The sequence below is a fragment of the Beta vulgaris genome, chromosome 6, assembly GCF_026745355.1.
Source record: "Beta vulgaris subsp. vulgaris cultivar EL10 chromosome 6, EL10.2, whole genome shotgun sequence".
NCBI classification, from domain to species: domain Eukaryota; kingdom Viridiplantae; phylum Streptophyta; class Magnoliopsida; order Caryophyllales; family Amaranthaceae; genus Beta; species Beta vulgaris.
In genome coordinates this window covers 60589579-60617450 of record NC_079207.1, presented here as the reverse complement: position 1 = coordinate 60617450, position 27872 = coordinate 60589579, and the positions used below count along the sequence as shown (strand labels likewise).

General features: G+C 32.5%; 2 protein-coding genes across 4 annotated transcripts; one reads left to right on the top strand and one right to left on the bottom strand.

The window, feature by feature from the left end:
- Positions 1-98: 98 nt before the first annotated feature.
- Positions 99-5856, top strand: LOC104897288 (hypothetical protein). Of its 3 annotated transcripts, none has more exons than XM_019250399.3 (6): positions 99-445; positions 540-883; positions 1893-2065; positions 2155-2657; positions 2768-3014; positions 4546-5856. In XM_019250399.3, exons 1-6 carry the CDS (start codon positions 404-406, stop codon positions 4983-4985), a joined length of 1749 nt encoding a protein of 582 aa, XP_019105944.2. In that variant the 5' UTR covers positions 99-403; the 3' UTR covers positions 4986-5856. The 3 variants fall into 3 exon arrangements, with proteins under 3 accessions (XP_019105944.2, XP_010682444.2, XP_019105946.2); XM_010684142.4 differs by adding an exon at positions 1559-1811 and having other exon boundaries at positions 101-445; positions 1893-2657; XM_019250401.3 differs by lacking the exon at positions 99-445 and adding an exon at positions 1660-1811 and having other exon boundaries at positions 744-883; positions 1893-2657.
- Positions 5857-6950: 1094 nt separating this feature from the next.
- LOC104897289 (inorganic phosphate transporter 2-1, chloroplastic) lies at positions 6951-10099 on the bottom strand. Its single transcript, XM_010684143.4, has 3 exons — positions 9122-10099; positions 8129-8320; positions 6951-7941 (listed from the first exon to the last, which is right to left on the bottom strand). The coding sequence occupies exons 1-3, from the start codon at positions 9845-9847 to the stop codon at positions 7102-7104; spliced, it is 1758 nt and encodes a 585-aa protein (XP_010682445.1). The 5' UTR covers positions 9848-10099; the 3' UTR covers positions 6951-7101.
- Positions 10100-27872: the final 17773 nt, after the last annotated feature.

Below are 27872 nucleotides of genomic sequence, written 5' to 3'. Positions count from 1 at the left end.
GTAATAATGGGTTCGTGGCTCATATGAATAAAAAAAAACCGTGCTCCGTCACAAGGATGTCCTTGAAACCGTGAAAGTTGTGTAAATATATGATGGAAGCTATTCTTCTAAAAATTAAATTTCGTTGTTTGAAAAGATGATGGACTTGCGCCAACTTTACTCCATGAAAAAGTCGGTATGCAGGAGTCAGACTCACTGTTTCTCATCTCACATGGATTGTACACTACCTTCCCAACTCTCAATGCCGCCATTGTTGGCTTGCGCACTATTAACGTGTTTGTTACTTCTCCACTTTCCTCCTTTTCCGTTAATTATTCTCCTAATCAAATAAATGAATAATATTACCCACTTCATATTATCAATGCTTCATTCAATTTGATTCTTCATGTGAATCAATTCAAATATGACTCTCTCTTCCCTCTTTCCTCCTTTCAGCTTCACCAAGGTAAAACCCATTATTTTTGCATTGTTATAAACTTTACCATACTAATCTGAATTAATTTTGGGTTTCATTAATTTGTTTGTTTCTGAATTTGTAGGGTTTGAAACTGGGAATATGGTCAATTTGGTTATCTGGTTTCCTTTTAATTTGCTTCTCATTTTATGCTACTAAGTTATTGCCTTCTGTTAAAGTTGAAATCAGAAAACCCAGTTTTTTGCACCCAACAAATTTAGCAGAAAAGGGTAGTCCCAGTATAACCATTTTCAGTGCTCCAAACCCTTTTAATGGTTCTGTTGGGAAAAGGCAGGCTCTTGCTGTTCGATCATGGCTAGTGTTGTCTCCTAATATCAATGTTGTGCTTTTTGGCAATGACCCATCTCTTCAATCCTTTGCTTCTGCCTTTGGTTCTCGTGTTCTTGTTGATTCCGACATCGATTTTTCGTAAGTTCCCATGTTTCATGTTTCTTTTTCTTTTGGTGTAGTTACTATAGTTCTATTATGAGAAGCATGAGATTTTATCTGAGGTTTATTACTTTTATCTATGATGATATTTGCTTGATGTTATGCTTGGTCTTGTAACTCCTGTTGATGGTTGTACATGTAGGTTTAAGGGCAGGGTTAATGTTGTAGGAAACCTTTTTGAATTGTTTCTCTTGTTATTGATGTTTTTTTCGGTTTTTGTGTACACCGGCTTAGATGAGCAAATCAGAGTGTGTTTTACTATGTTGTTATTGCTACTTGGAAGTTGAAACTCTTTCGTTTTTCGTTTCTTATTTTCTCTGAGTTTAACAGTTTCTAAATCTTAGGTTGTTTGAAAGTTGAGTCTTTATTGTATTTTCATAATCAAAAGCAATTGTATCATGTATTTTGTAGGTATTCGCTTTTTATAAGTTTCAACTGAAATGTATAAAATCATTTTATAAAGTTAGCACATATTGCTGTGCGATAAAGTTTGCTGTCTGCTATCTTGGCCAGGACTCAGTTATTCTATTCATTACCTCGAGTGACATTTGTATAATTTGAGAATCAGATGTGTCTATTGATGCAGCCTTGAATAAACAACCAAAAAGTTGCCAAATGAGACAGAAGTTTTTGATGTTTGTATTCTTTATGTAGATTCCTAAATGTTCCATTCTTCCATTCCATGGTTGCTAGAGCAGAGACATCCTTGTCAGATATATCTGTTCTTATTCATCCTGAAACCGTTCTCCTTCCAGACTTTATATCCGCTGTAAACCATGTTCATGAACTTGATCATGATTGGTTCCTTGTTGCCTCCTCAAAAAGAGGCTCTTTCTTCCCATTCTTTTTGGATGAAGCTGGGAGGCGGTGGCTGAGAAAGGATGGTAAACCTATTTCATTGCGGAAGGTATTGAAGAATGTTATACAGAGTCCAAAGTGGATTGGCCATATGAAACAATATGATTGAAATTTTGCTCTATTCCATCAGTTGCAGGAGGTTCTTGCTCAGACCTGGAAATGGGAATACTGTAAAGGGAGGATGCTTATGGCATGGAATAACAGGGATGTCCCTTTGCATATGGGGGTTCTCCCTCCCTTCTTATACGGGAAAGGGCTACATAATCATTGGTTCATCAATGAAGTATACCATTCCAACTATAGGTTTGTGTTTGATGCAAGTTGGACCATCTCAAATTTGCATGTGCATGATTTAGATGATTATGAACCCATTCAATCTTCTACCTTTCCAGAATGTGCAAAGATGGCTTGGGAGTATAATGGTAATCTTCATCTTGCTGAATTGTATGGCCTATTTTCTTCCCGTGAAGTTAATTTCTCTGACTTCATAAAGCTTGTAAAGTGTGGTAAACACTTTATGTTTACGAACAAAGACCAGAATGTTGTTTATTCTCCTGAACATCTCAGCTCAAGAAGCTTGTGGAAGGGACAGGTTGTCTCCAGGAGGAAAAATAAAATAATCGCTTGTCTTGCTGGTTTCAGCACACCGGCTTGGACTATAAATTACTCTATTCAGAGCAACACAAATGCTTCAAAGCCCCTACATCTTCCGTATAACTTGGAGACACTCCTACCGATATTAGCTGATCAAAGCAAGACTGTGGTGCTTAGTGTTGCCGGATACAGCTACAAGGACATGTTAATGAGTTGGGTGTGCAGATTGCGCCACCTAAAGATTAATAATTTTCTTGTTTGTGCCCTTGATGCTGAAACCTATGAGTTCTCTGTCCTGCAGGTTGGCTCTTTTGATACTCCGCTGTAGTTCCTGTGTCCCTTTTTCTTTGATTAAATCAGGAGTACCATATTATTTTGTCTTGAAATATTTTTTGCAAATTCTTTCAACAGGGAATCCCTGTTTTCAGGGATTCATTTGCTCCAAGAAACATCAGTTTCAATGATTGTCACTTCGGGACTAAGTGCTTTCAAAAGGTTACCAAGACAAAGTCCAGACTAGTTTTGCAGATTTTGAAGCTGGGATACAATGTACTTCTAAGTGATGTTGATGTCTACTGGTTCAGAAACCCAATACCATTGCTTCAGACTTTTGGTCCTGCTGTTCTTGCTGCTCAATCTGATGAATACAATCTAACTGGTAATCTAAATCTCATGTGCATTCCTTTCTATTCTCTTCTATCTAAATCTAGAGTACACAGCACACATATGAGTGTAAAAGAACTTAGTGCTCCGGTGCAAGAACCTTTTACATTGGCATGTAGTGTATTGAAGCTGTAGATTGTAGATATCAGATTTGACTAATAGATACTAACAGCTGAACAGATTCTCTTGACTGTTTGGTGATTAAGTAGTTTGCTTTTTTACTTGTTAACAAAATGTAATAGACCAACCTAGGGAGAGGGCACTTTTGGTATTGCAATAATTAGTTATTTTTAGTAGTAGCTTGAAGAATAAGTTAGGAAGTTAGTGAGGAAATATTTCTATAAATATAGGAGATTAGGGAGAGGGAAGGCATATTGAATACTAGAATTTTTAGCACGCGATGCGTGCTTGAATTTTTTTCGAAACAGAAACTCGATTTTCTTCGGCATAAGAGTCAAAATTTGAACATTAGACATACAAAGTATAATTGTTTTTAGTTGCAAAATTTGATTGGTTTAGTTTCTGTCACTTAAGTCTCTCACCATTCTTTTTGTTTTTTTTTTTACTTTTCAAAGTTAAATTCTATGAACAAAATAAAAATTTATTGAATTATTTATGATTTCTAATATTATAATTTTTTAATTGATTTTTGAATTAAGTACAGTACTTCATAAATTGTAAAGAAAGTGGACACTTTGATTTCAAGTCAATTTTTTCATAGGTTGTAGTTTGTAAGTGAATTTTTAAGTTTTTATAAAGTTTCCTCATTTTAGTGATTTGCATAACGTAAATTATGCAATTTTATGGTTTTAGTTGACTTGTGAGTGATTGTTATAATTATATTTTTGGTATTTTTGTTTGAAGCTCCCTTTGATTTGTAAGTGAATTTGTAATTTAGTATGGGAAGGGGGGCAAAATAGGCATTTCGAAAAAGGACACTATTGCTCCCCCTCCCCTTATATAATAGAGATTGAGTAGTATTTTGGGTGAACTTTTAAGATTTCATTTTGGGAGAGAATCAAGCCTCTCGAAAGCTTGAGTATCATTTACTTTTTCTGTGATTTTAGTTTATCAATCAAATCTTCTCTTTCTTCCTTAATCTCTATCATTAATGGTGTCCAAGCTAGGTTAATGCATCACAAAAACTAACAGCTTGCTGTTTGTATGTATAAAACGATACTTGAGGATATATGCAGCATAAGGTAAATGATTAGTATTTCAAGGGTTTATTTCAAATTTCCAAAGCAAATTTGCTATTTTTAGCATATTCGAAATAATAGATTCACCTGAATCTACTCTTTCAATATGCACTTGTCAAACATATTATATGTGTTTGACTACTCAAATATACTATATGCAATATTGAGATTGAATATACTCGTTTTGACCCAATAACTGTTTACCAAGCACCCCTGTATCTGTGTCAAACAACTGGAAGCACAAAATAGTTCAGAGTAATTTTTATTGAATGCATTTAGTATGCGGATAACTGCATATCTGATTCTAATTTCGATCTTTTCTTCTAGTACCTATCAACTTACCAAGGCGCTTGAACTCTGGCTTCTATTTTGCTTGGTCTGATAGTCCAACCATTGCTGCCCTGGAGAGAGTGGTGATGCATGCTATGACCACAGAACTCTCTGAGCAGCCAAGTTTCTATGACACTCTATGTGGCCTAGATGGCTCAAATCGTGTTGGAGATGATAGATGCTGGGAACCCAGGACAAATCTTACCATTCAGTTTCTGGACAGAAACCTCTTCCCTAACGGTGCCTACCAAAATTTGTGGCAGGAAAAAAATGTTCGAGCAACTTGTGCAAAGAAGGGATGTTATGTTCTTCACAACAATTGGATTAGTGGGAGAAAAAAGAAGCTAGAACGTCAGGTGCATTCCAGGCTATGGGACTACGATGTTAGCTCAAGAATGTGTTTGCATAGATGGCAAAGAACGAAGGCAGGCGCATAAAATAGCAGTTGAAAATTTTGTTCTTGCACTTAGGTTTTGACATATAGCTGCATAGCAAATGAACAAGAGCCAGTTCTGTGTGTTCCCAAAATTGGTTTTGGTGCATCATTCTTTCTTTGAAAGAACATGGGATTGATGAACTTTACACTCTCAAAGGGCTAAAACCAAGGTACATTAGATTGGTTGCTGATGCTATACTCGCCGACCATGTTTACCATAAGATGCTTTGCATTTTGAGGAGATATGCTAAAAGAGCTTGTTTCATTGTTGGGACTACTATGGTCAAATGCAAAAGAGTGAAACTGTGATGCAGAAATAGCCATTAAATCTTCTCATGAGGATTTTTCTTAACTGTGGGACTGGCCAAATGATGTCCTAAAGTTGTATTGATGATAACATATGGAATGTCTGAATAATTTAAAACGAATGTCTCTGCTGGAGAATGTTTCTGGGAATGAAAGATTCTGGCCAGTTCGAAGGATATATGAAAGGTTGTTAATGTTTTGACATGTCTCTCAGCTGCTTTTGACACAGTGCTTAATGCTTTGACTTGAGTGACTTCTACAGATCATCCAATATGTTCTGGTATGTCATCCTTCGAGTAAAGCTGTAATCATTGTTTGTTTACAATGCTTTTGCATTCAATGTATGTGAGTCTTAGAGGCTATGCACTTACATGTCTAGTCAGCATAACTTTTCTGTCATATCATGTATGCTGTTGAGCAATTACCTGTTCTTCTATCTTCTTTCGTTTTTGTATATTCTTGTATGTGGGAGTTCATTGGTTGCATCACTTGGTGTTTGTTTAAATACTGAAGATACTACAAGACATATGATTCAAGTTTCTATATCTGAACAAAATTACTAGCTACTTGTGTCTAGTGATGACTATTGAGATTGCTTGGAGGATAGCAATTGAGAAACTATAATTGTTTCCATGACCTGGATGTTAACTTGATATATGAGTGATCTTTGTTAAGTGCTAAATGAAAAGACTGGAGATCACTTTCCCTTTAAGGATGACAATGCCTTTTTTTCCGTCATGAAAATTAGTATAAGAAACCAGAGGTGATGAATGAGAAAGAGCTATTAACTTTAAATCCTACTGTTGTTGTTAATGCCATAAATGTTAGATTATGGGAGTCCAAAATGACACATGTATCTCCATAGAGAATTGCCTCCTAAATCTTTTGTGAGATTCTAGAAAATAAAAGGTTTAATTTAAGATTTGAGAAAAAAAATTATCTTCTTTCAACGGAAATCTATGGTAATTTTCTTAAATTATGGAGTATTTTATAAACTAAATTGTCAAGCCTTTGAATTAATTATGAAGATACATTTTCGATTGAGCTGTAGTAAAAAGAATTAACTATAAACAGACAAAAAATAAACATATAAAGAAGAATCTCTAAAAATATTTATTTTTGTGCTCCATATTACGAAAAAGATGCAATGTATGTGATGGTTATATTTAGTCATCTTTGGAATGATAAAAGGCCTACTTAACTCAGCGGTTAGAGTATTACTTTCATACAGCGGGCTTGGAATACAATCATAAAGTTGAAAGTACTAATGTACTAGAGATTCCTAGAGGCATACCACCAGAAAAGCTTCCTTGACCAATTGGGATTTTAAATAAACATATTCAAATTTAATCCATAAAAAAATTCTTATATACTTCGTCTGTTTTTTTTACTTGCAATATTGGAGCATACACAAGAATTTACGAGAGGAGAGAGATAGAGAGATTTAAAAAAAAAAAAGAAAAAAGAACCTCATGTGCTAGGAGGCAGTGAGAGAATATATTGCGAAAAATATCAATGTTGTTAGTAATATGCAACTTCGTAACCTGGGAAATGTTGCAGGTAAAAAAGAACGGAGAAAGTATAATATATGCCGAGCTAAGTTGGGCCAAAAACGATTATATGTAAGTGTATGTGTGTGTTTGTGTGTAGGAACCTCTGGTTATAAATAGAAGAAATGATGAAGTCATGAAATTCCAATCTCGAATAAGAGATTACGTCTAGGAGAAACATTCTGTTCTCACATACAAAATCAAAACTCTCTCACTTTAATCTGATAAACCAATTTGGTCAATGCTGTCGTTGAATCATAATCATAATACATAGGATAAAATCTTGGTGAAGATTGCGGTGTATAAAACTGCGAGGATTCCACCAACAGGAATTGTCACTGCCCAAGAAGTGACAATCTCCTTAACTGTCTCTGCTCTGACACTATTTAGCCCTCTGGCAAACCCTACTCCCATTACAGCACCTACTAGCGTATGAGTGGCCGAGATAGGCAGCCCTAGCTTTGATGCAAAGAGAACTACTGATGCAGCTGCAAACTCTGCAGCAAACCCTCTTGTTGGTGTGAGTTCTGTGATTTTCTTTCCAATGGTTGATATCACTCTGTAACCCCACATCATAAGACCTGCTACAATCCCAAACCCTCCCCATGCAAGAACATCTATTGGGATTAGAATCTCTCCTCCAGCACTAGCCCCACCTTGGAGTATAGATAATGCTGCAGCCAAGGGACCTATTGCATTAGAGACATCGTTTCCACCATGAGCAAATGACATAAAGCAGGCCGAGAGAACCTGCATATATCCAAACACACCGTAAACTATCTCCAATTGGGTTCCTGTAGGGCCAGCAATGTCAGAGAGGAACCCAATGTTCTTCTGCTCTGGATGATCAGGATGGTGATCGTCTTTATGTTGTGCTGATGATGACTTGGCTTTGGCAAGAAGGGGTCCCAGTTGTATGTTGATCATTCGGTAGACAATAACTGCTCCAACAGATCCGCAGGCCAATGCTTGGGCTATAGCTAGGGGAAGGGTCGTGCTAAGAGGGAAGGCTACGAAGGATATTGCAGTTACACCCATGAATACTGCAATTGGTGCAGCTGCAGCAGCAGCCTGTCCTGGATTTTCAGCACTGTAAACGAACTAGAAAAGGGATGCTAGTTAGATCTTCTGAGGTCTGTATTAGTTGAAATTCTAGTTTAAGTAGCAATCACTATGAGTTTTCTTTGAGTTGATCTCATAAACTTTAAAATGCCTACAATTTAAAAATACTTGGAGTAAAATTATGACATGAAATCCTCTTTTGAAGTGCTGTGAAACAAATACATACCCTTCGGATACATTTGTAGACAAGAAAGGACACAGCTGCTCCAATTACAGGTGAAAAAATCCATGAAGAAGCAACCTTTGCCAGTGAGCTCCAGAAGACAGCATTAGTTCCTCCATAGATAAGACCGAACCCAACCATTGATCCTACAATGCAATGAGTAGTTGAAACTGGCCAGCCATAAAAAGATGCTACCTGTGGAGCATAGTATAGAATGTCAATACTAATGATATCTGCTGCATCAGTGTCGTGCTTCCTGTAAGATATTAGCATGAAATTATCTCAGTCGTTCCATTACAAAATGGCCAAGTTGTAACAAATATTGGAGTTTTGTTATGAGAAATCTGTCATAAAAAGCACATCTTTCTAGCGTAATTAGGAATTCATTTTACTAAACTTACACTGCAGCTAAAGCCTTAAGAAAAACCCTACGCACGAGACTTGTAAGTCTTTAGTAGGGGGGGATAGGTTCTTGATTTCGCCTACTTTTTCACTCTCTCTGCTGTTTGAACTTTGAAATATCCGCTTACTGTAGTCATTATTTGTAACAGTTACTCTGCTCATATTTTACAATTTGATGTCTCATTATAAGCTTAAAGAATTTTGAGAAAATCAGGTTCCACAAACCCAGATATAGGACTATGGGAGTTACCCTAGGAACAGTACTTGAAATGTTCACTGTGGCTTTTGTAAATATGAAACTCAGTTACTCTGCTGTTTGTGTTCAAATTATACGCATTCTCATTTCTCAAACCTAGCTGTTCAAAGAAGATATCACATTCACAAACTGAAAAAACAGACTAATACCTCATTCCTGTGTTTTTAATCTGTACCTTTCCAAGATTTAACTATAATTAGAATGAAAACCAGAACTAATCCTAATTGTTCTATTACCCTAATGAGTTCTCTATGGCAATCGAGAACTATAAATTCTTATTATCTTAGCAGCTATGAATTCGGTATCAGAGAAGGAACCTCAGAAAATTTGAGATTTACCTGTAGCCAAGTACCAGCAGCTGCAAGTGAAGAAATAAGTCCTGCAAACAGTAATGTATCCTTCCCCTGAAATACACTAGCTACAAGAATCCCCTTTTGCATTGTGCTTGTAACATGTCTACCCATCAAAAGTGCCCCGGAAAACTCCAAAACTGCAGCCGTCAGAACTGCCTGTCGAATCGTCAGAGCTCCTGAGCCGACAGATGTCCCCATGGCATTGGCTACATCATTCGCCCCGATGTTCCAAGCCATATAAAACCCGAAAAGCAAGGTAGCATAGGAAAGCAGTTTTGTCTTAAGGGGCATCCCTTGACCAAGGGACTGCATAAAGAAGGGAAAGGTAAGAGCAGCAAATGCTATGCAAACTGATATAGCAACAGCTGTTCTAGATGATATGTTAAAGGCTTTCGCCATTCCTGGTAAATCATTTGATGTCGTTCCTTCATCATGTTGGTGATCGTCGACATTATGTTGATGAGTGGTGATAACTTCTTCATGTTCTTGGCCTTCTGCTTCAGCAAAGGAAGACAGAGAAGCTAGAGGGTAGGTGAACTTTGAAGTCCGTAGCCTTAGAATTGGATGAGACGATTTTAGTGGTGGAAGTTGAAGTTTGAAAAGAAGACAATCTCTTTTTTCATTGTTCGAGTTATGGTAGTGATACTTGGTAAGGATGGTGATGTTGGTTGTGGTGTTTCTGGTTGAAGATAGGAGACAGGAGGAAGTCATGACTCAATGGAGGAGAAGGATAGAGAGTGAGGCGAGCGAGGAGAGAGAGAGTGTAATCGTATGAAGTAGATGAAGAGAGGAAATAAGAAAAATTATTCAGTTGAGCTCTTAGCCATGGAATCTGGAGGTAGAGGTGGAGAGAAGTGAGAGTGAGATGAGAGAGAATGTGGGCATTAAGCATTTTCAACTAAAGTCATGTTTGGTGGAGAAAGGGAGATGGAAAATGCATTTGGATGTTTGTTGTGGTTGATTAAATTGAGTGGTGTGTGTGTTTTGCTTTAGACTCGCATAACCACACAGCCTTTCCCCTCCTTCAGAAAGGTCTCTATTATCAGATTCTCAACAAAGAAGAGCTCTTATACATTATAAACACGTAAGATTCACATATTTTCATCATCTTATGAGGATACTTTGACTGCAAAATTTTTAATTATAATAAAGTGTCTCGTGATTTTGTGGGTTCCCTTAATTATGCATAGGAACTCTGGATGGAGCCGCAGTAGAGATGGCAATTAATAGAGTCTAGTGTGAGTCTGTGGTTACTTGACTTGGGTCGTTTTACTAGGATATAAGAGCTCATTTTCAAGGTTGAGATACTTAAGAATGATTTGTAAACTCGTGAACTACTCAAGACCAACTTAATTGAAATTCGGTTTGAGTTGTATCGTGTTAAAGATATTACGAAACAAGTCAAGGAACTAAAAGGTGCATTTAACAAGCTTGCAAGAAAATTGAGTATTACTTCCTCGGAAGTTCCAGAATAGTTGCAACCTGTGTGGGGTGGGAGGAGGGGGGGGGGGGAGGAGACGTAAGTTTATAGACATGGGGAGAGATAAAGAGAAAACTCGTGATGAGAATAGAAATAGAGAAAATATATTACCAAATAAAGAAATGTTGCAACTAATTTGGAACTTCTTAAAAGAAAAGTTATTGCAACTTACTCCCTTCATCCCAAAATAGCCTGAACACTTTCATTTTATGTTTGTTCGAAATTAATTTGAACATTTTTATTTTTAACATAAGAGCACTATTAATATATTATTTTTTTTATAAAAGTTACCCAATTTTCTCCCTCTTCTAATAAAAATAGTCACCAACTCCTATTACATCTACTTTTTTAAATAGAATAACATTTGATAACTATACAATACAACTTATCACCTTAAAATACGCGTCACAACATGATGTTCAGATCTTTATAAGACGGAAGGAGTAAATGATAAGAAAGAAGTAGATTTTATTAAGCTTTTTTTATGTATGAAATGATATACTTTCTAGTTTTATAATAATATTTAAAAAGTTTTAAATAATAAAAGTACTAACTTATTATATCATTAGCACATGTAATACTCAATTATTTTTTAACTTTTGGCGTAGAAAATCATATGTAAAAAATAATATGATGTAATTATGTAAATATTGATGGATAATATGATCTAATTATATGAATAATTTAATTGCTTAAAATTCTATTCTTATCAAGATAATGTCTCTTGTCAAAATTCTCTCTCTATCCACTTTGTATCTTATATTACCTCAATTTTATGAAATTCTACTCATTTACTGTAGATACACATTTTGCGATACATTGGAGATAAAGTGTAAAAATTGAATTCACTTGATTTCTTTACTTTTTTGTTCTAGTGAGGAGAGAAAGTGTGGATTATTGTATTTAATTTTTTTTTTGTCCATACTACCTTTGATTATCAAGTTTTTACGAGAAAATACGTTATAAAATATTTGTTGTCCCAAACTACCTTACTTTTACCATTTTGTTGTTGAAAGTTGCCTTATGCCGAGGTTTCGGCTTTGACTTTTTTTTTCAATTTTTTTAATGTCACATAATATCACTTAAAGTATTCAAATCCTTTTTCCATTTTCCCCACTTTACCCCCCTCTCTCTTTCTCCGTTTCTCGTACCACCAATCCACCATCAAATTTCTCTTCTACTACTTAAACTAAAATTGCAACAATCAATCACCCTCTCAGTCTCCTTGAATCTCAAGCAACTTTCCACAACTGTAATTTTTGTTTTCTCCCACAATTTTGAACTCAAAAAACAAGTCAACATCGAAAATCAGCATTAGGTAGTTGTCAACAACATAAAGTAAAAGTAAGGTAGTCTAGGACAACAAATTTTATAAGGTACTTTGTCGCAAAAACTTGAAAGTAAATGTAGTTTCAGACAAAAAATTCTTTTATTTTAAGGGAAATAGAAAACATGGAAAAAAAAGTGTGTGGGCCAAAGATGATTAAATTATTGTACAACTTTTGTCAAATGAGGAATAAGGTAAAGTGAGTAGAATTTCACTGGACAAACTAATAAAAGTGAGAATTTCACATAATGGATGGAGTATATACTAATAAAAGAAGAAAAAATTATACTATGCGGTGTGTCATGATTCATCCTCTCCTTTCCTTGCACCTAGGTTTTTTCAAGCATCTATACTAATATATTAAAAGGCGTGCGTAACAACGTCGATGCGCCACATGACACCCTCTTCCTGCCACCAGAATTTCGTCACGCGTCTGTCAACCAACAAAGTCAAGTGGTCATTATTTTAAAAATAAATATGCTAAAGCTTGGGCTCGAACCCCTGACCTTATGTAAGGATTTTCAAAGAATCACCATCTCATCTAACTTCTCTTAGTGATCCATGTTTCCACAGTTAACGTTATTAAACATATCCCTTGCATCCTTAAAAATAAATAAATTTGCATGTTCATTAAAATTAATTATGTATGCATGATACCATTTGAAGAGCAGTGTTGACCACTACAGTACTACCCCTAGGGAGTTTTACTTCATGTAATCTATGTACAATAAAAAAATTTAGAAATTGTGTAGTATAGGGTTTGATCACGAGACCTCAAGTACATATACTAAAGTCTTAACCACTAGGCTAAGTTGTGTTTATTGTTATTATCATAAAGTATTATATTAATAAATGAAATTTTTTCTTACCCGGGGCATAGCCCGAGCCTAATAACTAGTTACATGATTATAACACGTGTCATCAATTTTTCTTCGTCTCACCATTACTCGATATTTTCAGACATTTATGTCAATTAAATCAATTGGTTCAATTGAGCCTCCAACATTTTAGGCAACAAATCAATTATATTAAGCGATTATGTTAGGAATTTAAAAATAAATCAACTATTTCAAGGGAAAAAAATTATTCACAATAAATCAAGCACCTAATTTGTAAGGAAAACAAATTAAAGATTACAAAAATTGGGTCTTAAATTATTGCCTAATTTAAATCATTCTATAGTTTTGTACTATAAATACCATCAACGTACTACAGGTGCCTAAACATCAAGTTGCTGAGGCATGTTCTTTAGCGTATTGGTGTAGGAACAATAATTTTAGTTTTTAGGGCTTTTATTTTTCTTGTAGGGTTACCTCGATGTCAAAAAAAAAAAAATTACCATCACCCTAATCATTCACGTTTTTCCTTTGGAATCTTTAAGCGGCTTTGTTAATACATCTGCAAATTCGCAATGAAAGAGATCAAATTCCAAGAGACTCGTCTTTGAATAGGCAGGTTGTCGAGAAGCTAGCTAACTTGTATTGCCAGAAAAGACTAGAAATTTAGAGTTAATTTCTTGCGAAATTGCTGAAAGAAGTTAGAGTTTCCGACTAAATTATACATCTTGTACTAAATGAATTTAACTAGGATCATAAATACACAAAATAATTTTATCTATAATATTATATAATATTACAAATATTAAAAGGTATAAACAATGTATTGATGTAGGAGAGAGGAAATGTGGTGGAGTATAGTAAAAAGTAGGAGAGAGAAGGATGATATATTTTTTTTTAGATCATGAGTGGAGTACATTTGTCAAAATGGATCATAAGGCATGATCAACTTTTTTAAGATGAAAGAGAAAGTTGATGAGAGAAAAGGATGACATGTTTTTTTAACATGAGTGCCCATGCTTTTAGGAGGTCGATTCCTTTTGACAACAACAATCGAATTAATAAACCTTTGTTTTTGTTTTCTTTATTGTTTTGTGATGAAATTCACTCTCTATCTTTCGGTACTCTAAAACTGTCTTTGTAAAATCTTCTTCTTCCTTCTTTTGATCTCCTTATTTTTTTTCCTTCTTTTTAAACATTAAGGTTGATCAAATTTTAAGGTAATTCAAATGCATTGCTTGATTAAATTTTAAGCTTGATAAAAAAATAGTTTCTTTTATATAAAAGTATTCAAACCATACCTCAATTCATGCATTTTAATGATGAAATTTTAATTAAAAAAGATGCATAATATACTAATTTGTATTAAAAAATTAATTGTAAGCTACTAACTATTTTGTTGTTATATTCAAACTTAATTATCTATTAATTTTCGAGTTGAGTTTTCCTTTGCTTTGATTGGTTCATTTATATTCGAGGTTAGCTTGAGATTTAGTCAAATTTGAGCTAGTTTTGGCCAAAATTTGACCAAGTCAAGTTCGAATAACTCACAAGTTGGATCAGCTAATTTACGCTCCCTTCAACCGGTCATTCTTCGATTTCTGAAAAAGTAATGACAATCCGGCCCCATAACTATAAATTTTTGGCATCGCTACTGGCTACTGCGACCTACGTTAATTCTCTCCCATATTTTGTTTCCCTTCCTACCCTTGATGCCGCCAATCTCCTCCCTCTCGCCTATTGAATAACTATGCCGAGTGCCAACGACAACTAGAGAAACAATTCCGAATACCATCCCCCATCCATGTCTCCCAAAACAAACTTAATCTGTCTCGTCATGGACTTCAGATAAAGTTTAATGTAGTTCTTGACCGCCTATCTCATTGTCTCTTCCTCTCTTAAGAGTTTCGGTGGTGTTATTGGACCATCATCGTACTGGGTCAGCAAAAAGGCTATAAATGAGATACCGAAAGTTTTTTGACCCACAGTCTGTCAGGCCCAATCCATTACCAAAGATGAACTACGCATTGGTAAAATGGTAACCCCTACAAATGAACACTTTCTTCATTTTTATTGCGTTGGAGGTGTATACTGTATACTCAAATGATGACCCAACGTCATTAATCAATGACCAAACAAATAGCATTATCAGTAATTTATCAAATCATGTTTTGCTTACGAGTAATCGTAGATACGAATTAAGAGTAAATTGATGACAATATGAGTAATATGTAATTCTTAGGTAAAATTGTCATACTCTTAACGGTCACGTTTGTTTTACAAAACTATCTTATAAATGGAAGAACTTTAAAAAGAACTATCAAATTTTGAATTACTGAGCATGGTTAACTATTCCCTACAAATCCCTCTAATATCTTCATCAATGAAAAATTAAAACTGTAAAAAAAAAATGTATTTGATTTAAACTTGTTTAAATGTATCTTGTTTTTCTTTAATATATATCGTAGATGCCGTTTGACCTTCAATTAATGAAATTTCTCTTTTAAAAAAAGCTAACTAATTCAGTTGGGTTATAACAAAAGATGGACGATACAAAGATCCAAATGAAATTTCTTAAACAAGGAGGGAGGTCCTTGATGTGTAATTATATGTAAAATTTTTTTATAAGGACTTGGTTGACACGAAATTTAGTGTGGCTAATGCTTGTACATATGATTTACGAAAAAAAAAAACAAGGTAACACTATGTTAAAAAAACTGGGGTGAGCAGTTGTTGTGGTTCGGTGGTGGGGAGGTAGTGTTAGAGGCTTGAACCGGTTGTGGTTGAGCTACCTCGAATGTTTCAATTTTTTATACTAGTGACGAAAATGGCTAGGTGATGGAGTTTTTAATTGCTCACTTTCTAGGGCCATGAGGATGCATTGAGCAGACTAGGGTGGCACAAAGTGGCGGGAGCGGAGGAGGGGTGCACGACCCTAGGAAAAGAGCAAAGGAACTTTTTTTTGGAAGCAATATCTAGGAAACCTAAAGTTGTGATATCATGCTAGATTTAGTGAAACTACTTGATTAATATTTAGGAAAAATTGACGATAGAGGTCTCAACTTTAGGTGATAATTTTTAAAAGATCTGAACTATTGATTAACCCGTGTAAGTCCCAACTTTAGGGGGTATTAACTTTTAGCGGGCTTTAGTGACTTGAAACTGGCTTAATAGGTCATAACTTCTAAAATTTGGGTTACACCAGAAGGGTTAATTGAGGGAGGGAAGTAGGAACTAGGTGAGATTTTAAAAAAATTGTCAGTTTTAAGTCACCGAGGTCCGCTAAAAGTTAAGACCCCCTAAAGTTGGGACCTACACAGGTTAATCAATAGTTCAAACCTTTTAAAAATTATCGCCCAAAATTCATACCTCTATTGTCGATTTTTCCTAATATTTATAGTATACAAACTAATGATACTCCTAATATTGTATTAGGAAGTCTATCTATATTAGAAATCTATTTAGAAAATATATCCACAAAATATTCTATTATATAAAAGAGTAACCTTAAACTGTAATGGTTACTGCATGAGATAAAAAGTTTCCTTGTAGCTTTCATTATAATTAAAAAGTGTAAGAAAAGGTCAAGTGATTTTATGAAAAAAATGTCACTATACTAAATAATAGTAAATTATTGTAACTTTAGATTGTAAAAGGTGACTATATGAAAAAGGGTTACTATATGTCTATATCACATGGCTAACTTTGGTCTATATAATATTAGTTTGTATCATGTCCATGCAAGGCTAGTTCAAATTATATCTGGATCATGTCACCCAAACATTAGTTGGACTGTTTTTGTTATATATATATACTCCATTCATTTTTGTTGTTGTTGTTCCTATTTAGAATCGGTGGAGAAACCAATACAACTCAAAAAATGGGTATGATTTTACTATTTTAAATAAAATAAATTTTTTACCCCTTGAGCTACTCTATGTTAGGCAATCAATGACATAATAAAAGTTTGAGTGATAAGAGTAAAAAATAACTACAAACTAGAGTGAACACGTTTATTGCCATTTGAGTCAGTGGCGGAACTTGATAAATTATTCTACAGGGGTCGAATAGATAAATTAAAAAAGTTCAAGTATAAAATTATTAAATTAATGAAATAAAATTAATAGAAGCACATCAAATTTAATTGAACGAATATAATGTCATCAATAGCTATAAAGAAGCTATAGATAATATAATTGCTATAAATCTTGATCCTTCAACTTTGAAGGAGTTTTGTCTATTTATTTGTTTGATCATTGTCGAATTTTCAAGAAATTGAAAGAATAGTTTTTAAATACGTAAATTTTAAGAAATTGAAGTAGTTTATTACTCTTTATTTTTTTTATTTGTTACATTATTGTTTTCACTAGTTTTTAAGAGATGTCTCTTTTATCATTTTTGGTATACTTTTTGACCCCTTTAACATTAAATGAGGTGGGAAAAGGTGAAAAAAGTAGTACTTTTTAGTGGAAAAAGAAAAAAACAAATATAATAGTATTAGTTTTTAGTGGACCAAATCTTTTAATAAGTAATAAGGAAAGTTGAAATAATGTAGTAAGTAAAAAAAAAACAACCATATAAGAAAATTTAGGAAGTAAAAAGAAGCAGTAGTAGTAACTAAGTCAATTACCAATTGCTTTCTTAAATCACAACAAAAAGAAAAAAAAGAGGTGTACTTGATTTTTATGATTGTTGGAAATAATTTGAAGACAAAAAAGTACAAAACAATATCACAAAAGAAGTGGAAAACAATGTCAGTGTTGGAAAAAAGAAGAAGATAGGAACGATTAAGGGGAAAAAAAAGAAAAAAGAGATTTTTTTAAGAGAATTTAGAAAGCACTAGGTACAAAACATTAAACTCAGTGGGATTCAGACCTAGTCTGTTTGTGAATGTTGCTCTGCATCAACAACACCTACCGCTGTGTCAAATTAAACTTAACACAATTAGTTGTAGCTGGATTATTTTTATTTAATAACAATGGGGGGCCGGCCCAGACCCGCCCTTGTAATAATCCACCACTGATTTGAGTTATTCTATGTTAGGTAGTTAATTAGATAAAAGTTTGAGGGGTAAATTAAAAAAAGATAAAAAAAAATGACTACTCAATAGTGTGATGAACATATTTATTGCAATTTAAAACTAACGGGAAATTTGATTCATAATAAATTGCACTACGTGGCTGTTTGCTACATACAAGAATTTAATTCATATGGGAAGTTACAATATGTGGGAAGTTAATTCCCTCATGTAATTCATAGGAATTTACTAAAATTGTTTGGTTGACATTAAGAAATTAAAAATTCTCAAGATTTTTGAATGACAAGGGGGGAGGGGAGGGGGGTGGGTCAATAAATTATCACATTTTGTGGTACTTACAAATTTCCAAGAATTTTGAACTTCTCCATTAAACAAACAACTGACTAGCTTAGAAATGCATGGAAATTTCCATTGCATGTATTTCTTCCCGTAATACCAAACAACCACTATGTATGAAAAGATTCAAAATAGAAACACGGAAATGAAAAATACGTGAACAACAAAATAAAAATAGTAGTATATAGCGTTGGTGTTGATAATCGAGATGGGAAATCAACCTAAGTCAAGTTGCGTAGTTTACACCGTAACTTTGTTGTCAAAAATATGAATGGCCAAGGAGTTTGACAAGCACTACTACCACAAATTTTGGGCAAAGTTTTTGTTAAAAGCATTACTAATTTACTACCACAAATTTTGGCAAAGTGTTGGGAGCAACTGCATTTAATTTATTTTCTCTTATTGTGGAGATTATATGAAGTTACATAAAAACCAACAACTTTTTGCTACGTGGAGGTGTTGTGGATTCCATTATTGATTATTCTAGACATACCATAATTCTAGTCATCATCACCATGTGATTATCTTTGGAAGCAATATATATAGGTCATATCATTCATGCAGTGATGCAGAAGCAAAAGTAATCTACTAAGCTACTTATGAGATCGTAACAGAATACTTCCATTGGCGGTAATTTCGGTTATCTTTGTTATTATTTGTTATCAGGACTTGGGAATTGAGATCCAATTCCAAACAAAACCCCACACTTTTGTTCCAACAGAAAACTGAGAATCTTACCAGAACAAACCATAGACATAAAATCACAAACAATAAGGCTGTGCATTTCCACTCAATATTATGCCAAATTGCAATTCGAGGAACTTCTATACCATATACATATGGACATTTTTTCATCATAAATAATTTCAAATCTAATACCAGTTCTATCATACTACCTTTTCATTTCTTGATAAATACAACATATTTTTTTAAAAAATATTTTATAAAATTTATATCATTTCTCATCTAGACAACTATTTATATACGAAAATCCTATGTCTATTTTCTAATCACATGAATCATGCATCTCTCTCTCGTTCTCATTGATTCGTATGTCATTTCCTCATTAAGAAACGAAAGTGGTGTATGCAAGTAAATCCAATAGAATAATACATTATTAAACGAGGTTCTTTATATTATGTTATACTAGTTTAGTTCCAAATATAATTTTGAACGTAAATGCTATAATTAGTTAAGTTTCTGAATTTTGGTGCAAATTCTTTCACGTCTAGCACATATTACAAACATAGTCTGGACCATAAAACAAGTATAGGAGTACAGGAGGGTATAGACTACTTGATACCCTATCAAATGAATGTAAAACCCAATGTATAATCTAAAAAGTAGATGAACTCATTCTTCTATTACAAATTTACAATTATAGTTTTTCTAATAATTTGCTTGCAATATAATCTTACATACAATATTCTTTCCTAATAGGAAACGATTGTCCAATAAAACACTTTCCTAATATATATTAGGGTTGACCTTATCTTAGAGCTTTATTAGCTCAAGATTCAGATTTGAAGAGCAACCTTCCAACCCTAATTAAACAACTATTGCCAGGACTCCGACCATGACCTTCCCTTAGAAGACGAGCAGTGATAGTATTTGATCAACTGACCAATAAGTCTTCACTACAACCACTACAAAAATAGAAAAAATAAGATGGCTCTCGAGGACTTCTTAATCTATGACAGTGACTCGTGAGTATCTAATTTTCTAAGAATTGATATCGCTATATAAATTGACTCTGAAAGTGCGCTAAATTGGTACTGATATATGGTACCAATACAACCATTTTAAATACAAATTTTATCCATTTAATTTTTATCACTCTTAGTATGAACTTTTGGTTATACTTTCATACCTATATTTAGCCCAAATAATAAGAAGCTCTCTGTTCTTATATGTTATTAAAACACCTAAATGGATCTAGGTCTACTAACTTAATGTGAACCGGGTTGGTAATTGATATTAACTTCATATAATGAGTTTTACAGAGATATAATGAACTTGTATACAAGATAATGGATTTTATATATATATATACATATACATATATATATATACATATACATACATACATATATATATATATATATATATATATATATATATATATATATATATATATATATATATATATATATATATATATATATACATATACATATACATATATATATATACATATACATATATATATATACATATATATATATATATATATATATATATATATATATATATATATATATATATATATATATATATATATATATATATATATATATATATATATATTAACAGAAAGTATAATGAAATTATATGTAATATAGTATAGGATTTAATTTTAATATTAACATGCAAAACGATGTAGGTTGAGTAGTATGTATCGTGACACGTGCTTTAACATATAAAAAGATGTAGTTTATGCATGATATAATAAGTGTATGAATGATATAGTGATGAGTTTTTACATGATATATACATTTTTTCATGATATAACGAGTTTTTGAATTATATATAGTAAACTGTTTAGAAATAATCTAGCTAATTTATGCACGATATAGCTAGTGAAACTCTCCGTAATATAATGAGTTTCTGAATGATATAATTAATTTTTGAATATAGTGGGTTATTCAAAATGATACGTGTTTTTTTGGTACGTGATGCATATTAATATTTAATATGAATCAAGTCATATTGGTAAGTTGATAGCTACGGTTGCCATAAAAAGATTCTAGGCAAACCTAGGTCTTGTCATCAACACGTGTAAGCTTAAAAACCTTATGAAAATCCTTAAAACAACAACACGGCCTACTTCGAAAGAAGTACATCAGGTTACCCCGTTTCAATACGTTTCGGGCAGTTAGGCCCCAGTTAACCACTAGTGGGCTGGGCCTGAGCCATGCTACGTGGAAAGGGATCTGTATTATGCTATTCTGACTAATATCTACCATATTTCCAAGCTGTTATTTAGAACCTGCCAATTTAAAGGAAGTACACGGTGAAAAAGTTATTCTGGACATACTCGAACGAGCAATGATATTCACATACCAGCAATAATATTCACATACCTAATATAGTTCAATATTATGATATTTAGTAATTTTATGTCAAAAATTAATATTAAAAAATTATAATTTTTTTATATATTTATTTAGAAATCTATACAAATATATTAAAAGGCGTGCGAAAACAAGAAACTGTGCCACGTAGCGCTCTTCCTAGGGGGTTTTTAGTTCATGTAATCCATGTATAATAAAAAAATTAAGAAATTACATAGTAGAGGGTTTGATCCCAAAACCTCAAGTACAGATACTAAAGTTTTAACCACTAGGCTAAGTTGTATTTAATGTTATTATCATAAAGTATTATATTAATAAATAATTTTTTTCTTACCCGGGGCATAACCCGGGCCTAATAACTAGTTGTTACTTGAAATCTAGTTGATGTATTAGATGACTAGACAAACTAGTATATTACATCTTAACACTATCTTATCATATCAGTTATCTATTATTTCATATCCCGATTGCATCTAATCATATCGAGTAAATATTACATTATATCAAGTTGTTAGTGAAATTGCAAAAATGCCATGATATGAAGGAATACTTCCTCCTATTCGAGCAAAAGATTTGGTCAAAAGGTGGGAAAGAATCTAATGTCCGAGTAGAATTTAGATATGAACATAGTTTGTGAATGCTATTTAGTTTAATTAGTTTATAAAGTATTATGAAGGTGGCAATTAAGATTTAATAAAATCTCATCTACATTATTATGACCAGTCGCTTATTTCACTAAAAAAAAATATGTCTGCATATGTAGTTTACATATAACAATATATATATATATATATATATATATATATATATATATATATATATATATATATATATATATATATATATATATATATATATATATATATATAATTTGACTTTTACAGTATTTACATGTCTCATATTGATCATAATTTCTAACTAGTATAACACAAATGCTAGTAGATAAGATGTTTTTGGATTTTCTCAATACACGTTTTCAATATATCAACTTTACATAGTTTTACTAATGGATATTTAACAATATTAATTAGTAGTTAATTAAAGTTGTATATTTGCAAGTGTGTCATTAAAAAAAATCGTATGAAACATTATGTACTACATCTATCTCTTTTTATTGTCTCCATATATCTTTAATTTATGTGACATTTTCGAAAAAATATCTTACACTATAAATGACTAGCTATAAGAGTTCTCATTTCCTTTTCAAATCTACTACTATATGGGTTCGATTAACTTTATCTCTTATCAACTTTACTGAAATAAAAATTTAGAAAAAATTTAGACTTAATTGAACAAACAAAAAAGAGATGGAGAAAGAAAGTGTGACCCCTTTGCATTTGGCTTGAAGGAAAACAATGACGATGAGGGATGTTCGAGGTACATAAGGCCTAGTCTAATCCCTAATGGCTGGAGCGCAAAATAGGTATATCATATCATGCTTTAATGCCGCTAATGATGATAACGTACACTCTTTTAATCTTCGTATAATCCATTTATCAGGATAAGAAGATAAAGATTTGTTGGGTGAGCTAAGCAGCCATGCAAACAGGAAAAGCAATAAACACAAAAAGAATACCCAAGGGCCAAGGGGGTCGTCAGGATTAGCATTCAATAAAGGGATTGATCATCAAAACAGACCTTTAGGGCCCCACTTTTACATGGAAACCTTAGCTCTTTAGAATTACAGAGCTTTTAATCTATTGCAATTTGCCAAAATGACATAATCCATGAAAAAGACAAACAAATTAGGCATTATATATCTAATAATGTACGTCATAGTTTTATTATCTCTCATATCCTATCCTAAATTAAAGTGCATCTGTGCATGCAAATCAGAAAGGAGGAGAGGGTTGGTAGCCTATGACATGTTGTAGTTGCTATGATTATATATATTAGGATGAGAGCTATCAGTTTGGTTAATAAACTGTTGGTTGAACTGAAATAATAACTAAAATTTGAACTGAATTAAACAGAACTTCGAATAACTGTAACTGAAATCAACTGAAAAATGATAAACTGAAACTGAAATAAACTGTAAATAAAGAACCAAAACTGAAATAAACTATAAATAAAGAACCAAAACTGAACTGCAACTGAACTGAAACAAACTGTAATTGAAAATAGCTGTGAAAAACTGAAAAGTTGATCGATCAACTGAACTGAACCGAATATGTAACTGAATTAACTTAACTGATTCAAACTGAAACTCAACTGAAACCGGAACTGAAATCGAATTAAATTGAAATTGTTATAAACGAATTTTAACTGTACCGAACTGAGTTTACATATTACCTAAATTCATGATAGTATTTCATTTCACGGATTTTCTGATGATAGCATTAATACTCTCACATAACTTTATGATGATATTATGTTATTAATATAAAGTTATGAAATTATTGCTATATTTCATTATAAAATGATATATTCAAATCTATTAAACCTTTTCTTTATTTCATTGAAAATTTGAGCCACAACACATTCGAAATATTGATCCTATAATAAATTCCCATGACAAGATCTTTCTAAGAATAAGAGATTTTACACATTTACCATTTTGCATAAACATGATTTATATCTACTACCTAAATTAGTTTTTAATTTCTCAACATACCCTTCACAAATTGCATATCAAAAAACTTCTATTAATATTAAATAATTTATATTAATAGACTTCCTTTTGAGAATGTTATCTCAAACCTTTAGGTGGTTTGAATGCTATGAGCTTTTAAGAACATTCACACTAAAATTACTATAAAGAAAATCATTTCAATAAAAAGAAAAAATTAGGACAAAATTGCTAATTTCTTTATCCTCCAATATTCATATTTTACAAAACTAAACTAACCATACAAAAATTATAAATTTAATAAATTACAATAAAGATGAGACTACTCTAAATCTACTGCCCTCCATCAGACCATCTGCCTTCCTCTCAAAAATACTAGCCTTATATGCACGCTATGCGTGCGAAGTCATTTTTGAAGTTAAATTATTTCATATTTACATCTAGCTCTTTCTATATAAGTTCTAAGTTTTAATGATATGCATGCGAAATCGTTATTGTAATCAATTTAGTTGCGTAATTACATCTAGCATCAATATATAGAAAAATTATTTACAAAATTTACCTAAGAAAAAAATATTCATAACGTAACAATATAATAACAAAGATAGTAAATGAAATCTCTAGCTAGTGTAGCAACTACGTAATTTGCCTTTATAGTGCTTGGTTAACCACATGCACTCTCCAGCCCAGTCGACATGTAGCACATAACTAATAGTATAAGAATGTTTCAGATTGAACTCTTGCACTGGTGGAGGTAAAATCCAAGTGAAGGTTTTGTATCCAAGTTTTGAGAATAATATATCCATGACTCGGTTGCGTCCATTTGGACGCATTAACGCAAACAATTGTGCATTTATTTTCAAGGGAGAAATATGGGCTTCGAAATTATGCAGTGTACTTAAATGCATAAAAGGGCTAAAGCTATGCGTGCGAAATTATTATTGAAGTTAAATATTTAGATGTAACTTATTAAATTAAGCCTATCTAACTCTTTATACATAAGATTTAAGTATTGATAATCATCTTTATTTGAAATAAGTTATTATAACTTTGTGATATTATTTTACCTAATTATTTAGTGTTGTATTTGCAAATTATTCAATTAAATAATTATCCATATTTGTTAATTTTTCTTTATGATTACCCTTTTTATAATCATTTTTTTAATACGTTTATTTGTTTCAAATAAAAAAAATCTTAAATGGATCGATTAGTGCAATACAAAGTAAAATCAAATAAAGTATGAACGATATGAACAATAAATTCATCTAAATCAAGTGTTAACAAATTAGAAACACTAAACTATAATCTCTATTATAAAGTATATTATCATTATAGACTAATCAATTAGAATCAATAACGAAGAACACAATAATAAACAAAACTCAAACTCAAACATAATAAAACAGAATGATCAATTTATGGTATGATATCCTTCTTTTGATACAATTTATTAAGATAACATCTTTAATTAGCTTTGACTTTACCAAATACTAAGGTACAAAGATTTATATCAATAGCTAATTGATATGCATACTCTCAAGATTTCATCTCTCCTTATTAGTTATTAGCATCCCCTTCCCTCAAAATCCTCTGCCTATTTCTCCTGGTCCCTTAAAGAACACTAACATCACTCTCACCATAAAAACCACTGAAACCTCACTCTCCTGCTTCCTTCCCACCTCCCTTTTTCCATTTTTATTCTCTCTCCATTTACTGATTTTACGTGAAGACATATAGAATAAAAATGGAGTTTATCAAAATTACCCGCTTCATTGCTAAACTCGACAACTTCACCATTTCTGCTGCGTTCTTGCTTTCTTCCTTATTTAATTATTTTTTACATCAACAGATAAAAATTACCCGCTTCATTTAATTTGTTGGGTTCATTTTATTTTTTCATAATTTTATCTTTGTTACTATGACAATTGACATACATTAGATGTTATTGTCGCAACAAATAAGAAGTATGTTTTGCAATGCTACACTACTAGAAAAATAGCCTTTAGGAGCGCTTAAATAGCAACACTTGTTAAAAAAAGTGTTGACTCCAAGAATTGATGGAATAAATTGGACCACTTTTAACAAAGCGTTGCTAGTTTCCAATATTTTGTGAACAAAAAAGCCGCGCCTAAAATAAAAAAATTTCAAAACTCCCACCACTAAAGCAGGTAACGCTAAACTAGGAAGAAAAAACAAAACCCTAATTCACTCCAACTCCTTCCCACGTTCAGCAACTCCACATTCTCTGAAAATTCAGGCAAACAGGATCGAGTTTCACGTTCGAAATTTGAACGACTCCAATTAATTCCAGCAAGATCCAATTTGAAATTTCGCTGCTCTAAGGAAGGATTCCAACCCCTTATTTCTCTCAACAAGTAGGTATTCTTTTTATCAAAATTTTACTCAATTGCAATTCGATTGATGGAATAATGTTGCTGGTACGAATTTCATTGAATTCGAATTATAGATGAATCTTGCTGGTATTTCTTTCTATGTGACTTTCATCAATTCGAATTATTGATGCAAAAAAATCATTCTTTAATTCTGAAATTGCAACTTTGATTGGTTTGTATTATCAAAAGTTTATTAGGAAATTCAAACTTTGACTGGTTCATTGTTTGATTGGTTGTTATTTGGAACTAAACTAATAACAATGTAATTGCAAGATAATTGTAATCGTAGTTATTTGCAAGGTAAATGTTGCGTGGTAAAGGGTTGTTATTTGCAAGATAATTCCCAAGCCTCGTCTCTGTCAATGAAATTCTGCAGCAGAGGTCAACTAAACCAGAATGTTACTGACCTTAATTAGATATGTATAGAATAAGTTTGAACCTTGAATTTCTCTAAGCATCGTCTCTGTCAACGAAATTTGGAGATTTCATTGTAATTTTTATGAATGAAATTTCAGTCGCTGAAAGTTTTGAGTGATTTCGGTTAGTTTGATTGTTGTAACGTCTGATTTTTCTTGATTTTAGGAAATGCACAGTATGATTATTTGCTGGATAATAATAATAATTATTTTTATAGTTTTTGTTGGAATGCAAGAGATTTAGGAGAGTGATGGTTGTTTTTCAGGTAATCTGCTATCAAAAGTATGATTGTATGTTACTGACTAGGAAGATAACTAAATGAGGACAATGTTTAAGGAACAATCGCAATGATGTAGGAGTGAGAGATGAAGGACAATAATTTAGACACTAGATTACTGTGCAACCTTTTGTTGTTTCTGCTGTTTTTCATTGCTCAATGCCAATTGGAGCGCTGACTGGACGCTCGAATTCCTTGGAGCACTTATATCTATCCAATGCAGAAGTTCAAATGAATTATGGCAGGATACTGACATGGCAAAATTCTAAGGTATGCCTTTGCTTGCTTTGACATATTATGTAATCTTATGAATATATAGGAGGTGTAACTCTGTTGGATATTTTAATATTCTAACTTCATTATCTGAATTGTAGGTACACTTCTTCGCTATGAGTTTTATGGTCCCTGACAGACAAAAATATTCTGTTGATGATGATCTTGGTGAAGAAATTGAAATTGAGAAGCTCCCTCACCTAGAGATTGAAATAAAGCGGAAGGATTTGTTGTCTGTTTTTGAACACTTCCACAAAGTGAATTCTGATTGGAGCAACAGGTATGTGAACATCCTTGCAATGTATTTCTCTTCTGGCTCTTACTCTATTTTATTACACTATTATCCTCCCTTTTTAAATTACTTTTGTTGATATTTTTTTTGCCCCTCAGATTAATTTTGGATGCACCAAAAACGAAAAAAGTGAATGTTGAAGATTTAAGGACATTGGAACTTCTGTTTGGGCACAAGAATGAAGATATATTAAGTTTTGTTATTATTTAGTTGGATTATAAATTTTAACATTTGTTGTTCTACATACATTAGGTTGTACCTTGAGTTTGTCAAAATGAGTTAGACTTTTTGGTTATTTTTAGTTTGAAGATTTTATATAGAGTATTAAACAATTAAATTTTTTCATTAATCTATATATTATATTTTGGTTCACTTGCAAATGTTAAACCAATTTGTGATTTTAGCATTGAGATCATAAATT

What these genes read in the sequence shown, in the direction of transcription:
- LOC104897288 (XM_010684142.4), top strand. Translation starts at nt 404, where the DNA reads ATGACTCTCTCTTCCCTCTTTCCTCCTTTCAGCTTCACCAAG. An exon ending in CTCCTTTCAGCTTCACCAAG is followed by an intron (nt 446 to 539) that starts GTAAAACCCATT and finishes CTGAATTTGTAG; the next exon opens with GGTTTGAAACTGGGAATATG. An exon ending in AACCTATTTCATTGCGGAAG is followed by an intron (nt 1,812 to 1,892) that starts GTATTGAAGAAT and finishes CTATTCCATCAG; the next exon opens with TTGCAGGAGGTTCTTGCTCA.
- LOC104897289 (XM_010684143.4), bottom strand. Translation starts at nt 9,847, where the DNA reads ATGACTTCCTCCTGTCTCCTATCTTCAACCAGAAACACCACAACCAAC. An exon ending in CTGCTGGTACTTGGCTACAG is followed by an intron (nt 8,321 to 9,121) that starts GTAAATCTCAAA and finishes TATGCTCCACAG; the next exon opens with GTAGCATCTTTTTATGGCTG. An exon ending in TCTACAAATGTATCCGAAGG is followed by an intron (nt 7,942 to 8,128) that starts GTATGTATTTGT and finishes TCCCTTTTCTAG; the next exon opens with TTCGTTTACAGTGCTGAAAA.